Source organism: Mustela erminea, chromosome 7 (assembly GCF_009829155.1).
Source record: "Mustela erminea isolate mMusErm1 chromosome 7, mMusErm1.Pri, whole genome shotgun sequence".
In the NCBI taxonomy this organism is placed as follows: Eukaryota; Metazoa; Chordata; class Mammalia; order Carnivora; family Mustelidae; genus Mustela; species Mustela erminea.
In genome coordinates this window covers 106,239,888-106,257,261 of record NC_045620.1, presented here as the reverse complement: position 1 = coordinate 106,257,261, position 17,374 = coordinate 106,239,888, and the positions used below count along the sequence as shown (strand labels likewise).

Genomic DNA, 17,374 nt, shown 5'->3' with positions numbered 1-17,374 from the left:
ATAAACATTCTGTGGAATGATCTAAACCACATCAGTACTACATGGGACTATGCAGCTTTGTCTCTGTGAGAGATGGAATGCACAGATTAAATCATTTTTAATTTTTTAATCATCCACCAGATCTTTATCTCTACCTACTGAAGGCCACTGGGGACTTGCTTCGGGCCCTGCTCCCCTCTCCTGTCCTACCCACCCATAACATGGATAGGTGCATCTGCCTTAAAGAAATGAAAGGATGGTGTAATACTATTAATATAATAGCAGTTGGTTTTCTGGGTCACCATGAGGCCAAGCATATATACTACACCTAGCAAGGTATTATTAGAATGTGGAGACATTTAATTACTATCACGTCAAGTAGGTGAAGATGATTAAGAGCACATTTATCATGCCAAGCACTGAACAACGTACAGAACTCTGAATTACTATATTGTACACCTGAAACTAATACAACACGGTATGTTAATTATACTGGAATTAAAATAAAAGACTTAATAAAATAAAAATAACTATCACAGACCCTCCTAGTTCAATTGTTTATATGACATGAGTTAATCCAATTTTCTGGTGCTCCCTTTATAAAAATTACTACTCTGACAGGTCCCTTAATTAGAGGTGTCAGCCACAGGTTAAGTATACCCTGACCCTCTAGGACAGAGGTAAAACACTGTGGGAGTGCCACTGAACATCTCTCATCACTTTCTGCAAAGTCTCATCCTTTTCAAATCTTCATTCTTTAAAAGCACTGAAGTTTCCTCAAGCTATACATATAAACAAATATACTTTTATTGTAAGTGCTACTGAGAAAGCAGCACTATATATAAACTAGAACCACAATTCCCATTCCTCAAGAGATTAAAATTTTATTACACATAAAAGCCTCAATTATTTTACTTGTAAATATAGACTTTTTTTTTAAATTTCCCTTTCACTGATATGTTAGAAAGCTTAATCTTTCAACTGACATACGTTGCGAATATAAGAAATTCCAAGTTCAAATAATATTCCAAGATCTGGAGATGAAGAATTGGATCTGATAAAACAATCGCCATCAAGCAAGCAAGGCAAGATGCCAGTAACCTGGAACAATAAAGAAAATGAAGTTACGAATAAAAATTTAAAATGGGAGGGAGGTTTCAGCTCTACTCATTTGTGCATAGTTTATAACTCTGCATCATAATAATGGTCCTTTTAAAGGAAACAGAGAGCAGATGGATGGGACCCATCCACACCGATAATTTTACGTTAAAAAAATTTAAGTTTTGGGCAACTGGGTGGCTCAGTGGGTTAAGCCTCTGCCTTCTGCTCAGGTCATGATCTGGGTTCTGGGATTTAGCCCCGCATCGGGCTCTCTGCTCAGCAGGGAGCCTGCATTCCCCCTCTCTCTGCCTGCCTCTCTGCCTACTTGTGATCTCTGCCTGTCAAATAAATAAATAAATAAATAAAATCTTTAAAAAAAATTTTAAGTTTTATGTTGAGGGAAATACCTTTATCTTCATTCACTCTTTGGTGAGAATAGAGGCTAGTGTGAAACATGTACGGTACCTAAGTCTGCAGAGGTGTTATAAAAATAGTTTGCATATATAATAAGATATGTATATTAATCCTTGTTTTTTGTAAACAGAACCAAAATTGAAGACTTCATACACACATTTGCTCAACTTTTCCAAGGTGTGCCTTGCAAATTTTCCTTTCCTTTCTCTTTCGCTCATTCCTTTTCCTCTCTCTGGACAACCACACCCCTCTGTCTTGCCTATAAAATTCTCCCCAGCCCTCAAAGTCTGGTTTCTCTTCTACAAAACCTTCCCTGAGCCTGAGGATTGGAATTAAGGTCATCCTCCCCTGCGCTTTCACAACCCTTGGGAGCCCTGCAACCATGACATTTTGCCCTTGTGGTGGTTATCAACACACTCCACCCCCACAGGGCTATTCTAAGGATTAAATGAGATCATACATCATGCCCAGGAGGCCCTACCACCATGCCTGGCACATAGACACAGCTCCATAAAGACAGGTTATTGTTATCATAGCCGTATATGTTTCTTCTCTACCAACATGTAAGTTCCCACAGTGCCTAGGAAGAATGTCTTGCACCTAACAGATGCTTAATTTCCCTCAAAAAGGAAAAATTTCTTAATATTTATTCTTCCAAACAGTTTGTTTTTAAATCCAGAAAAAAATTAGAAAATTCAACCCTAAATGCTTCAAATACACAGAGATGCACCTTCAGAACTGTGAGGCATTATGCCGAGATACAAGCAGCAGGGTGCTTAGATCAAACTGGACTTTCAGGAGATGTATGACAGGCAAGCATGGGCACATGCAGCACACACACCAGGTGGCTGGGCCTCCTCTATGCCCTGTGCCCTCTCTTTGAATCCCTACTGCTTGAAGATCTTCAGATGCAGTAAGAGAAAGGTTCATGGAGGGTTTTTAGGGTGCAGTGCCCCAAGGGAATTAGTTATGGGAAATGAATACTAAAGTCATGAAACTTTAGAGGTAGGAAAAAAGTAAAGTAAAATAAACCAGAGACAATATTCTAACAAGAACATCTAGATATCAAATCTTCATGTTCAAATACATCTATGTCACAGAGACTCTGAGGTTTGAAGTCACCTAACCTCATTCCAGTCTTTTTTTTTGTTCCAGGCTTGACAGTGCCTGGATATAATGTACCAGCCCCGGGCGTCACCCTTGATTTTATCTGAAGAAAGCCCAGCTTTCATTAGCACGGTTGATTTCATTTGTGAAAAACACTTCCTAAATTTATCTCTCTGTTTTCATTTTCATCAGGGGGCATTTCCTAGAATTGAACCCCAAAATCCACGGAATGAGATGATTCATAGGAATTATTACTCTGATGAGTCAGAAACAAAAGTAATTTTTATGGAAGTCTTCAAGGAATATTAATCTAAAGATTCAAATCTGGCCCCATATATTCTGTGCTTAAAATAAGTACGTTATTTCAGGGATACACATGGACAGATTTGCTTCAGAAATTAATTGCCTATCACTTAACAGGTAAAAGATGTTCACGTTTCATTCCATTCCCTTAGCAGATTCCTTACCTGGGGAGAAAAGGTCCACGTTTTGGGCTTTTTAGGTAGCCATGTGGCTCTGACTGTGTGGATATTGCTCAGAACCTGAAATGAGATTTCCTTATTAGAGATGATGTTGTATAGTGCACTCTAAAACATCCTCGCTTCTAGGGGTGCCTGGCCGACTGGGTAGGTTAGGCATCTGATTTCTGATTTGGGGTCAGGTCATGAGCATAGGGTCCTGGAATCAAGCCCTGAGTTCCAGGCTTGGGTGGGATGGTCTGCTTGAAGATTTTTCTCCATTTCCCTCTGTCCCTCCCCACTGCCATCTAAAATAAATAAAATTTGAAAAAAATTAAAAAGAAAAAAACCCAAACTGTTCACCACTTTTACAACCCAAATAGTTAACACTGAACAGGCCACATACTGTGCAGAGCCGAGGGCCTCCAGGGGGTTCTTTCACTTCTTAGTTTGTGCAACTCTGTGACTGTTTTCTTTTTATATCAAGGACATACAGAACTTTAAAAATGAGTAACAAAAAGCTATTGTGGCACTAATTTATAAAATAACAAAAGAAGTGATAAATTCAGACTCAGATCTTGGCACTAGTAATGAATTATAGTAAGTGGAATATTTACTATCTGGAACAGGTTTATCAGAAAAGGAAGTGAAATTCCAGATACAAATGACCTTTTAAGAAATGTGACCCAGAAGAGCATTTTATGGTAGCCCATCACCCTGCAACTAAGGACAGATAATGCTGATAATAGCCCAGATAAACAGCCTCAGTTTTCTTCAAGATCTCCAGCCGCATACGTTATAGTCTTCCTGAGACTTATCTCTTGTAAAATGCTACTGTAAGAAGTCTGTCCTACAATGTACAAAAAGCAATGAAATACAAAAGAAGCAAAAACTGAAGAGTTCAAATTCCACAAAGATATGGCTAAAATTGCCATCTTCCAAAGAAAGAGAAAACATAAAATTTTTATTTTATTTTATTTAAGTTTATCCATTTATTTTAAGTAATCTATACACCCAATATGAGGCTTGAACTCATGATGCCAGGACCAAAAGTTGCATGCTCTTCTTCTTCTCCTTCTTTTTTAAGATTTTATTTATTTATTTGACAGAGAGAGATATCACGAGTAGGCGGATAGGCAGATAGGGAGAGAGGGGGAAGCAGGCTCCCTGCTGAGCAGAGTCTGACCCTGAGATCATGACCCAAGTCAAGGGCAGAGGTTTAACCCACTGAAACATCCAGGTGCCCCAAAAGTTGCATACTCTTCTAACTGAGCCAGCCAAGTGCCCCTACAATTTTTATTTTAGGTAACAGTATTTTAGTATAGCCTCGTTAAAACTAAGCTTTAAAAATAAGTAGATAGGGGCGCCTGGGTGGCTCAGTTGGTTAAGCGACTGCCTTTGGCTCAGTTCATGATCCTGGAGTCCTGAGATTGAGTCCCGCATCAGGCTCCCTGCTCAGCAGGGAGTCTGCTTCTCCTTCTGACCCTCCTCCTTCTCATGCTCTTTCTCTCATTCTCTCTCAAATAAATAAATAAAATCTTTTTTGATGTAAAATTTGATATAATGAAATTTACAAGCCTTATTTTTATTTTATATGTAATGCCCAATAAGGAAACATGAAAACAGACTGGCTAGGAATCATAGGTCCTGAAGAATGACTCAGTGAGTGCTGTCAGTGGAGGCCTAGTGAGGAGCCTGAACTTCTACTAGGGCTCCAAGGTCAGGAAGCACATTGTCCTCCCAGGGGTGTGAACAGAAGCCAAGTGGGGAACCTGGACTTCCATTCTCACTTGGAGTAGTGAGGTGGCACCACCTTCCCTTGATAGCATGGTGTCAGAAGCATGCTAAAGTGAAATAAAATAAGATCCAGAAACTCCTAACACCCACAATGTCCAAGATCCAATAAGAAGAAAAAAAAAACAACAATCATCATACCACGAATCAGGAAAATCTCAACTTGAATGCGAAAAGACAAATGTTGGAATAACCTGACAAGCATTTTAAAGCAGACACTGAAAAATACTTCAGTAAGCAACTACAGACATGTCTGAAAAAATGTAAAATACTGAAGAAATACGAAGTGTCAAGAAAGAAATAAGGAAATCTCAACAAAGAAATAGAAGATAAAATGAAGAACCTAGTGGAAATTCTAGAACTGAAAAATATAATAACCACAGTTAAAAACACACATGTGCACAAACACACAACTCGCTGGACAGACTCAAATGCTGAATAAAAAAGAGAGAAAAGAATCAGTGAACTTGAAGATAGGAAAATAGAAATTATGCATTCTGAACAACTAAGATAAAATCGATGGAAAAAAGTAAACAGAGCCTCAGGAACTGATGGGATTATAACAACAGATCTCACACTCATGTCATCAGAGTCCTAGAAAAGAGTCTGGAGCTAGGAAAGTGTTCAAGAAAATAATGGCTAAAATATCCCCAAGTTTGGCAAAGGACACAATCCTACAGTTCAAGAAGCTGAGCAAACCTTAAACAGGATAAACCCAAGAAATCCATGCCCAAGGACAAGTACAAAAACTAGACACACATTTCTTAAAAGCAGTGAGAAATAACACTTAGATTTACCAACAGGGAAACCCATTCTAGTGACAGTGGATTTCCCATCAGAAACCACAGAAGGAAGTGGAACAATATTTCTCAAGTGCTTAAAAAAAAAAAAAAAAAAAAAGCCAGAATTCCACATTTAGTGAAAGTATTCTTCAGGAATGAAAGGGAAACAAACATTCTTGGATAAAGTAAAACGAAGAGAAATTGTAGCTGACATAAAGAATGGTTAAAGGGAATTCTCTAAACAGGATATGATCTTTGAACATCAGGAAGAAAGGAAGAACAATGAAAGGAGTAAAAGTGACAGTAAATACCCTCTTGAGTGTTCTAAATTATGCTTAACTGTTGAAGTAAATACAATACTGTGTGATGTGGTTGTCAGTGTATGTAGCGTTTTAATAACAATGCTTTTTAAATGGAACTAGTGAAGTCCTGTTAAGTAAATAGCAATGAGTATTTATGTAACTATTAAATATCTTCTAAAACTTGTCCATTGGAAATCCAATATAAATTAGTTACATAAATTCACTTCTATTATTTTTAAATGAATCACTTCTATTATTTTGATTTGTTACTTAAATAAAATTTCAATCTTTAGTTTCTCATAAATGAGACTAGGAAGAGCTAAAGTAAAGTATCAAACCAGATCTGAGCAAAGAAGGCAATTCATCTTTTCTTGGTCATTGATGACACCTACTGGCTTCTTAGTGGCAGTGGCTTTGTACAGGGCTTGTAGAAATGAGGGAGGGATCACTATAATGGCACAAGTACAGAAAAAAAGAAAGAAAGGCACTGGGAGCAGGAAGTATACTCAGCACGCGCAAAGCTAAACCCACAAACTCCTCCAAACCTGATGGGCTCCTGATGTTCCTGTCTCATTGAATGTCACGGCCATCCACCCAGATGCGGGTCATGGTGGACACCCCACTCTTCCTCACTCACCATTTCCAAGCCATTACCAAATTGTGGATTTTACAGTCTAAATATCCTTCCGGCCATAGTTCTCCTCTCCATTTCTACCTCCCTAGTCTAAGTTGCTAGCCTCATATCTCATCTATCCACACGTGACATGTTCTATGTATGTTCTAAGTGCTTTACTGGTTATATTAACTCATTTCATCCTCACAGGGGCCCCAAGAGATGTGTGCCAGATGTCAAAGGGGAAAGAGCAAGGCCAAGTAATCTGGTCAGGGTCTTACACCAGGCTGGTGGAACCACAGTTAAACTGGGGTAAATGGCTCCAGATTTGGGGGTTTTTTTGGAGACGACATGGCTGCCTTTTGACCAACACACTTTGCCATAGGCCCTAAATTGTCTACTCATATCTCTTCTGGACCCCCTCTAATTCATCTCCAAAGAAGAGCCAGAGATATTCCTAAAGCATAAATCTAAAACTGTATCACTTCCTCCGATGACTTTCCCTGTTTTTAGCAGAAAGACAGAACTCCCTCACATCAGGGCTTACAGTGTCTTACACTGTGCTCCTTCCTGACATCTCCCATTTCATTCCGTCCTACACTTCCCCTTGTTCTCTCCACTTGGCCACACTGGCCTTCCCTAAGTCGTTTCCCACTAAGGCCTTTGCCTGTGCTGCTCCTCTGGCCGGGTTCACACTCCCCTTTCCTTTCACCTTCTTAAGGCCTACTCATCCCTAGATCTCAACCCAAGCATCATCTTCTCAGGAGGGAGCTTAGACTATCAATTTGAAAATTCTTTTCTAATGTAACTAGAGTTGTAAATTTCCACCTAAACAATGCTTTATCAACACTCCACAAATTATGTGGCTCGTTTTCACTTTTTGTTCAGCTCCAATATTTTCTAATTTCCGTGGAAACTTCCTTTTAATCCATTAATTTCCAAGCATTTAAGGATTTTTTTTTCAGTTATCTTTCTGTGACTGATTTCTAATTCAATCCCACACAATCAAAGACGATTCATTGTATGATTTCAATTCTTTTAAATTTGTTTAGGGCCATCTCTCTTGGCAAATGTTCCACAAGCACTTGAAAGAATGAGTACTTTACTATTTTGGAGTGAACTGCTGTACAAATGTTTATTAGATCCAGTTTGTCGATGGTGTTAATTCAGTTCTTCTATATACTTACTGATTTACTGTTTGCTTGTTCCACAGTTTCCTGAGAGAGAAGTGGTAAGTTTTCAACTATAACTATGGCTTTGCCTGTTTCTCCTTTCAGTTTATCAAGTTTTACTTCATGTATTTTGAAGCTCTATAGGTATATACATATTTAGAATTATTATGTCCTCTTGGTGAACTGTCTCTTTTATCATGTAATGTGTTTCTTTATTCCTGCTAATTTTCCTTCTTCTGAATATTACTATCTTTTTGAATTGTCTACCCTTTTCATCCTTCTCCTTTTAGCCTGCCTATATTTATTATATTTAAGGTGGGTTTCTTATACATATATAGAAATGGATCTTTCTACATATACATATATAGTTGGCTCTCTCTCACTGTGATTTTAACTTGCATTTCCTTGAGGACTTCTTATATGTTATATACATATCTTTTTATGTCTCTTGGTTTTTGATATATTTGTTTAAGTGCCTGTTCTCAAGTCTTCTGCCAATTTAAAAAACTGAGTTGTCTTTTTTTCCTTGGACATCCTTGATTTGTTCCTGATCTTAGGGGGAAAGTATTCAAAATTTCACCAGGAAGTATGATGATGTCAGCTTTAGTTTTCTCTTATTGCCCTTTACCAATTTGAGGAAGTTCCCTTCTGTTCCTACTTTGTTGAGAATTTTTAAAAAATTATGAATGGTTATTGAAATTTGTCAAATGCCTTTTCTATATCTTTTGAGATGACCACGTAACTTTTCTACTTTAGTTCTGTTAATATGGCAAATTAGTGATTTATTTTCAAGTGTTAAATGTTGGTTACACAATTATGTACAACTGAATTCCTGAAATAAACTCCAATTAGTCATGATACAGTGTCCTTTTTATATATTGCTAGATTCAATGTGCTAATATTTTGTTTAGGGTTTTAGTGTCTACATTCATGAGAGATACTGGTTTTATAATTTCCCTTTCTTATAATGTCTTGTTATGTGTTGGTATCATGTTTTTCCTGGCCTTATGAGTTGGAAAGCATTTCCTCTTTATCTGTTCTTTGGAAGAGTTTATATACTATTGCTATTATTTCTTCCTTAAATGTTTAGAGAAATTCACCAGTGAAGCCATATGGGCCTAGAGTTCTCTTTGTTGGAAGATTTTTAATTACATTTTCAATTTTTTTAAACAGAGGTTGCAACTTTTCTATTTCTTCTTATGTCAGTTTTGGTAAATTATGATTTTCAAGGCATTTAGCTATTTATCTGCACTGTCAATTTATTGGCATAAGGATGTTTATGATATCCCTGTATCATCCTTTTTTTTTTTTCCTGTATCATCCTTTTAATGTCTGTGAATCTGAGGTGAGATCTCCATTTTCATGTCAGATAATGATCATTTGTTTTCTTTTTCTCTTTTTAAAATTTCTTTATCAGTGTTAATAAGCATTTTTCAATTTTGTAATCTTTTCAAAAAATAAACTTTTGCCTTTTAAAATTTTCTCTTTCATTCACCTGTTTTCTATTTCATTAAATTCTACTCTTTTTTGGCATTTTAATTTAGGTTTGTTTTATTTAAGCTTAGTGTTTTTTTTCATTGAATTCTACTCTTATCTCTAATACTTCCTCCATTCTACTTTCTTCTGGTTTAACTCACTCTTCCTTTTCTAGCCTCTTGAGTTGGTAGCTTAGATCACTGATTTTAAATCCTTATTTTTGTCTATTCAGTTAAAGCTATAAATTTCCAGCTAAGCACTGTATTTAAGCTGTATCTTATAAACAAATCAATTAATTTTTAAAGAGTCATTGAGAGTCTTTGGTTCGGGGTAAAAATATTCTCTTAGGAATTGGGGAGGAGTGAAATGGAAAAGGACACAAAGAAACTCTGTAAGGCAATGGTAACACTCCATATCTTGATTTGGGTGTTGGACATACAGGTATGTACATTTGTCAAAAACATAATACTCTGTACACTCAAGACTTGAACCATGTATAATACTAGAAGATCGGCATCAGTACCTTTTTCATAAGTGAGAAATCTAAGGCTTCAGAGGAGTTAACTGTGATAGATACATATGAACATCATGCACTTAGCAACGGAAAGAGCCAGGAATTAAGCCTATGTCATCAGAACCCTTATAGCTTGCATTCTACCCCATATTATTTTATATGTATACACACATATATACAGCGAGAGAGAAAGAGAAAGAGAAGGGAGACTAAGACACAGACATACCCCAAGCAGTACATGTTTAATATGTGGCTTTAAGAAAATTAACTTTCCAACTGCTGTGAACTGATTTACTCCTCAGTAAACTCACCTTATTACCATCAAATAGACAGAGGCGTACATGTCTACTGAGAACCTGGATGCTCATTCCTGGAAGAGGAATCATTTTACAGCTCCAGAGGGTCAGAATGAATGAAACACGACTTGGTCTTGACCTAATCTAAGAGTGAAATTATTTATAAAAAAGGTTTATTTTATGGTTTATAAGACAAATTCATTTTCAAGGCATCTTTTATAAATACTTAAAATGTACATACAATAAAAAAGGATGAAAGAAAAAAATTATACCTAAATATACATATGAAAAGTTCCAATAGTCTGTTCAACTTAAAATAAAAACCTTAAGTAAATTTTCCATAAACCTTTATATTTGAAATATTTGCATTTTGGGGGTAAATACACAAAAATCATAATGAAAAAATAGTACAATCAGGTAAAATGGAGGATGTGACTATGGATTCAGTGCATTCCGGGTTCATTCTTAGAGTTCATATACAATGTGGGTAAGTGTAGAAGGTCACCATAGCATAATAACCAGTGACACCCAGCATTAGTATTATCCAGCTGGCTCCTCCTTGTTTTAATTCTAAGCATGTACCTACAGTGTTCCTTGGCTTCTTACACAGATGTTTTGACAGAATGCACTGACCGTTGGATAAGATTATTCAGTTCTATTTCACAAGTATAGTTCAGAAGGTCAATGAATAAATTGGCAATCAGGTTTCTTATTTAAAAACATCTTCAACTCTTAACATTCTGCTTTATGATCATTGGCCTTTTCATTCAAAGACCTTATATTGTGGAAAAAGTAAGACAATATCTAACAGTTTGCAACATTTTCAATTTAAGAAATGAGAGCTGAATATTTAGCTCTCTGGGTACAAGTTCATGACATTGAATGCCATTATTCAAGTACTAGTACACTAAGCAGACCAAACACAATGTGTTTCCTGACTTGCAATAAAAGATACTTCACACTAAGAAGGTCCCAGGCAATGCTCAGGGTGAGAGGGGAAAGTTCTACACCACCTCTCCCCACAAAACCTAAACATACTGGGCCCTCTTATTCTTCCCTTGAGGCTCTGAGAGAGGAAGGGAGAAAAGGCAGAAGGTAAACAGGAAAGAGAGTGATATACTCTAATGTGGTTCATATCTGCTAAAAAGGAGGAGAGTGTAATTATATATCCAGAGTATTTCTTACTTCAAGTACTCAGGATACCAGGAATCTTTTACCCTAAGCTACCTCCAAAAAAGTATAATTATAAAAATCTTTCAACTTTCTCATTTCCATTTAATTAAAAATAATTATCACTACTAGTGATATTGGCTAACATTTATTAAGTTATCATGTGCCAGACACTGTTCTAAGCCCTCCACACATATAATGTAATTCTTATAATAGCTCTATGTTAGAGGTATTATTATCATTCCCTTTTATACGGATGCAAAGAGTGAGTAAGAGACATACCTCATATTACTTCTTTTGTAAAATGGAAGAAGAGAGCAACAGTTTTGTTGTCTTAGTAATGAAATGATCACTGAGTAATTAAAAATTAAAATAGAGAAAATTTTTTTATTTTCTAGAATGCATTAATCAATTTACACGTTATCTGTATTGCAGCCATAACCAAATCTGGAAAGGTATAATTCTGTCGATAGCAACCATACTTACAGTGCCTGTTTTAGCATCCCACATTAGATCCCTGAAGGCCAGTTGTGAAGGAGTGAGCTCTGGCTGTAAGAAGTAACTTGCTCGAAACTGATTCCCTGAGAAAATAATTTTTCCTTTATTTTCTTACAAAGAAAGGGATGAAATACAAAGCCAAATATATAATGTTATGCAACAAATTTAGGAAACAGACATCCAAAATGTCAAGTTGCCTACTAGGAACTTGCTTTGTAAGACACGTATGGCAATGGCGATTTCCTTACCGGTAAGAACAACGGTAGAAAAAGTAAAGACAGAAGCACATAAGAGCTGATCTTAAAGTAGCTTTAAGAAAGACCTTAAAAACTTTTAGGCCAACAGCGTGCCCTGTGATAAAGATGATCCATTCAAATATTTTTGTAAGAAGCAGAAAATGTATAAACACTCTTTAGAAAAATATATGATTATTAATTTTACTTAACACAAAACCATTATTATACTGTTTTCTCATTCTTCAGTATGAAGAATAAGGATTACAAAATCATTTATTCATTTGAGAAATAATTTCTGAGTTCCCGCTGTGTGCTAGGCACTCTGCCAGGACCTGCAAATACATATGTGAATCAGAGAAATACAGCCCCTGTCATTTACAGTTGGGTGGGGGAAATAATTAAAAAAAAATAAGTAGAAGAGAGAATAAAAAAATTATAAACTAACTTAGACCCATAAAGGGTGCTCAAGTGGAAGGGTATTACTGAAAGAACGCATCTCTTGGAAGATGGAATTCCCTGGGCTGCAAAGGATGAGAAGTTGCTGGACATTCAGGGAGGGCTGAGAAGAGCCTTCCCGGCCGAGGAGCCTCAAAGCAGCCTTTCCACAGATAACTCAACAACTCAGGATAAATAGGAGATCCTCCCCCAACATCATTTCTCTTTAAGGAGCTTATGGACAAATGTTGTTAAGTACAGAAAAATCCAAGAACAAATAAGAAAACAGAAAAGCAAATGGATAGTAACTCTTCAGAAAAGTCTTTGGGCAAAGAAAAGGAGAGAAAGGGAGGCTGTGGCTAACGTGGGATAGGGTGAGAGGAGCTGGGTCTGAAGGGTATCAGGCATGCTCGTAGACTGGTGAGGGCAGGAACCAGTAAGGGGAAGGTGGGCTGAAGATACACAAAAGGGCTCATAATTAAAACAGTCATATTTTTTAAATAAAGCAAAGGGTCTAGAAGCCAGAGCACAGGTAAACACACCGGCATCTGACAGGATCAGGGAAGGATCTTCCCTAGGAAATAAAAAGGAATAGAGGAGTACCAAAGAGATGTGATATTCAACAACTTTTTAAACAGCTTATTTTGGCTAAAATAATAACATTAGACATAAAACTTCGCTGCTTAACTACAAGCTTGTGGTGGCTCAGCGGCAACTGTTACCTTCCTCCAGAAGCTGGAAGAGTGTGGAGGGCCTGAACCCTGCAGGAATAGCTCCCATTGTGGTCAACACATCAACAGTGTTTATCTGCTGAAGACAGTAAAGACAAAAAACTCAGTTGTTTCCTCACCTCCATAATACTTTCTCTTATCACTATAGCAGAAAAGGAAAACACGAACATGCAGACTTTAGTGGACAAATATAGCAATTTGAGCCCAAAGTCCAGAGGATGCCATCCATCACTGAACCCTAGTAGCTTCCAAGAACCTCAGCCCCATGCAGTGCCTGGTGGGCAGAGCTCTGTGCTCCAGACCAGGTGCTTCCTGTTCATCTTTCATCAAAATGTCCCTATTCTGGTCCCGCCCTGTGGTGTACTGCCACGTAACAGATGAGTGAACATGAGAAACTGATACGCACTGAAGAATTCATGGCCTTTTTGTATAAGTGTACATACACATACATACATACACATGAGCATGTCCATGTAAGCGATAGGTAGGGTAAGAGGTCAGGAAGCATACTGACTAAACTATTAATGGTGATTAGTTATGGGAGGGAAGGAGTGGATTTTCATTTTGTTATGGAACTCTTTGAAATGATAGGAATATGGATAATTTACTTTCTTGAACTTTTTGGAATTTTTTTAAAAAATATTTTATTTATTTGACAGAGAGTGACGCAGTGAGAGAGGGAGCACAAGCCGAGGGAGAGGGAGAGGGAGAAGCAGGCTTCCCACTGAGCAGGGAGCCCGATGCGGGGCTCGATCTCAGGACCCTGGCATCATGACCTGAGCTGAAAGCACTTAATGACTGAGCCACCTAGGTGCATCTGGAATTTTTCACATTAACGGAATTTAACATCAGCCCTTTATCCAAATGGTAGAAAATTCAGGCAGAATCAACAAGATACAGTTGCAAGCCCTCAAATCTACTTTTCTTATAGAAAAGGCCTAAGGAGAAATACTACTTGGAGCACGGCTTATTAAGCCAGAGCCATATGATTTATGCTCTGTACACTCCATGCCTTGTACCTTATTTAAGACCCAATGTTATCTTCTACAGTCTCCACCCTGTTTTGATTCTGCACTCTATCAGAACTGTTAGGTAACAAAACATGACATCATTAACAGAACAGGTGATACCAACCTCTGAGATAGCTTTTCGTACAGCACTCCAGTGAGAATCAGTTCTGGGGGGGCCAAAATAGCGAGGTGAGTGCACAGACAGCTCATGCTTATTGACTCCATTTTGGAGCATCATCAATCAAAGCACAAAGCACTTAATTGTCAATAAGTTCTAAAAATTTACAAGTCTCTAAATGAAACCTAGAAAGAATAATATCATACATGAAAAATAATGATGAAATTAAATTAGTACTGATCTTTAAGCAAATAGTAACACAAAAAGCACTGTTCTCAAACTGTAAATTGTCTCGGTTTCAAAAATTCTTGAATTGTTTACAACAGTAAAAATAAACAAAAAGTTTCTTAAACTCACTCTGATATCCTCTCACACCTTTTACCTTTGTTTAACTTCTTCCCCCTCTGCTGTTTGGTCCTCCACCTCCGCATCTTCTTCGCTGCCTTCTTCACTTGAGTCTTGGCCGCCTTCTTTATTATAGGGCTGGAAAATTATCAAAATATAAAGTGCTTTTTACCTAACGCAAAAATCAACCAATAAAAATATTTTCAGAAAGGCTCAACTATAGGTGGGAATATATGCAATGGGTTTATCAAAAATCTGTGGGAAAAGGATTTCAACATATTGTCAATAACTTCATTATCTGAAAAAATTACAAGGACAGAGATAGAGAGCAAGTTTAATCAAAATAAATTCCCAGTGGAATTTATTACAATGAATAAAAAAAGAAGGTAGAAATAAAAGAAGTTGGAAGTGTTAAAGTGTTAAGAAAAGTGTTAGAAGAAAGTAACGCTGAGATAGGGATGTCCTTGCCAATTATAATACCAAAACCAAAAATCATAAACGGAAACACTGACAGACTTAGCAACATAAAATATAGACTGGTTCTAAGTCAACAAAGAAAATACCTGTCACAGATTTCCAAGGCTTAATACCCTTAGTCTGAAAATATTATGATACTCTTATAAATCAGTACAATTTAAACAAATCTGTTAGAAAAATGGTCAAAAGAACTGAAAAGGCAATTTACAAAGAAGACGTAGAAATGGTCATAAAGTGTATGAAATGATGCTCTACCTTATTAGCAGTACAATAAATGCAAATAAAAACAATAACGGGCCTCTTTCTTGCCTACCACACTGGCAAAAGGATAAATGGCAGCCATCCAAAGCTGCACACATCACACATCACAAATCCATGTGTGGGGGAAAAAGTACTCCCAGATGCTGGGGGGGGAGGGAACAAACAAGCATGACTTTTCTGAAAGGCAACATGGCAAACTAAATGAAAATAAATGTGTAAATCTTTTGAACCAGCAATAAGCACCCAGAAATATGTCTGAGGGCGATAAACCAGACAAACCTACAAAGATGTCTGTGTTGACTGATCACAACACAGGTTGCTGGTTGTCTCCCACCTAATCTCTTCTTTTCTAACAGAATCCCTGATTTTAGCAATGAGCCAGCTAAAAGTCTACATTTTTCAAACCCTCCTTGTGTCTAGGTGTAACAAGAGACTCAATTCTGATCAAGGAGATATCATTGGAAGTTTTTGGTATAAATTTTAGGAAACTGTCTTAAGAAGATAGCAGCTCATACCTTTTGGTCTCTTATTCCCCTTTCTTCTTTCGCTTTTTCGAATCATTAAAAGATCTAGCAGCCAACTAATCTATCTCTTTAGATAACCCTTGGAAGACCTGTCTCCCACTTAATTACAGAGTAAAATATTAGATGGTCCTTCACCAACCCTTCACTGCCTTTGTCCATACTTCTTCCACGCACAAGAGAACTATGTGGGGGATCTTTTGTATCTCATAGTGGAAGCTAACCGTAGCTCCATCTGACATAATTTATAGTTCTTAGAGGCTGGAAGCAACATGTCTACCTGCATGACATTGGAATACTATGCTACCAATGAAAAGGATGATTCAAACTTGAACTGTGTAAAACACCTGTTATGTGTGGCTACTGACACTTGAAATGTGACTAGTTCAAACTGAGATGTGCTATTTAGGTGTAAAATACACACTGGAATTTGAAGACTTGGTATAAAAAAAAGAGAAAATATTTTAAAATATTGATTATAAGCTGAAATGATAATATTTTGATATATTAGATAATATAAATACATCATTTAAAATGTCACCTGTTTTTTTCCTTTTTGTAAATGCATGTAGTCTAATAAAAAATATGTATATATTTGGTCTTTATTCCCAGTTCTTGGCAAGAGTTCCTGGAACTCTTGGAACTTCCTGAGTGATAGGAGTGTCTTATGTTATTCATAACATAACATAAGTCCCCTTCAACCAGACTTGAGTTTATGCTAATGAGGTGATGGAGGAGGGTGCGGCCCAGGCTGCCAGAGGAATCAACCATGTGGTTAGAAGGTTAGAACTTTCAGCGCCCAACCACACCACCCTCTTCACCTTCAGCAAGGATAAAAGAGTAGGAAACTGAATTCAATCACCAATGGCCGATCACTTAATCAATCGTGCCATGCCTATGTAACAAAACCTCCACTGAAACCTCTAAAATACAAGGTTTCGGAAGCCTTCCAGGTTGGGGACCACGAAGAAGTGTACTGGGTGATGGGGGTGGGGAAGCCCCAGAAAAGGCATGGAAAATCCAGATCCCACTCCTTCCATCTCCCCATACCTTGCGCTATCCATGCCTTCCATTTGGCTGTTCCTGAGCTGCAGCCTTATGATAAACTGGTAAACACAAGTAAGGTGTTTTCCTGAGCTCTGTGAGTCCCTACAGCAAGTTATCAAGCTTGAGGAGGCCTGTGGAAACTAAATTTACAGCTGGTCACTCAGAAGCACAGGTGGCCCATGGGACTTGGGATTGGCATCTGAATTAGAGCAGCTTGTGGGGTGAGCCCTTAACTTGACAGGTCTGCACGAACTCCAGGAGTTAGTGTCAGAATTAAATTGGATTACTGGACACCTGATTGGTTTCAGAGAACTGGTATGGAAAACAACATGTATTTGGTGTTGGAAAAAAATCACACAATTAAAGTGTTAGAAGTGGTGTCAGAAAAAAAGTCAGCGTGGTTATGAGAAAATTTAAAATTACATTTGTAGTTTGCATTATTTTCCTATTGGACAGCGCTGATCCAGAGAGATACCTACATATATTGGCAAAGAAAATGACCATGTTATATAATGAA

General features: G+C 37.4%; 1 protein-coding gene across 2 annotated transcripts in view; it reads right to left on the bottom strand.

The window, feature by feature from the left end:
• Positions 1-17,374, bottom strand: part of NPHP1 (nephrocystin 1) — a 55,371-nt gene that overhangs the window by 23,418 nt on the left and 14,579 nt on the right. The window contains exons 7-13 of one of the 2 annotated variants that reach the window (XM_032352796.1): positions 14,589-14,689; positions 14,213-14,255; positions 13,070-13,157; positions 11,665-11,759; positions 10,024-10,152; positions 3,069-3,143; positions 970-1,080 (exon numbers count right to left, since the gene is read on the bottom strand). In XM_032352796.1, coding sequence (XP_032208687.1) covers positions 970-1,080; positions 3,069-3,143; positions 10,024-10,152; positions 11,665-11,759; positions 13,070-13,157; positions 14,213-14,255; positions 14,589-14,689 — 642 coding nt within the window. The remainder of the gene's footprint in view (positions 1-969; positions 1,081-3,068; positions 3,144-10,023; positions 10,153-11,664; positions 11,760-13,069; positions 13,158-14,212; positions 14,256-14,588; positions 14,690-17,374) is intronic. The other variant, XM_032352797.1, reaches the window with a different exon arrangement.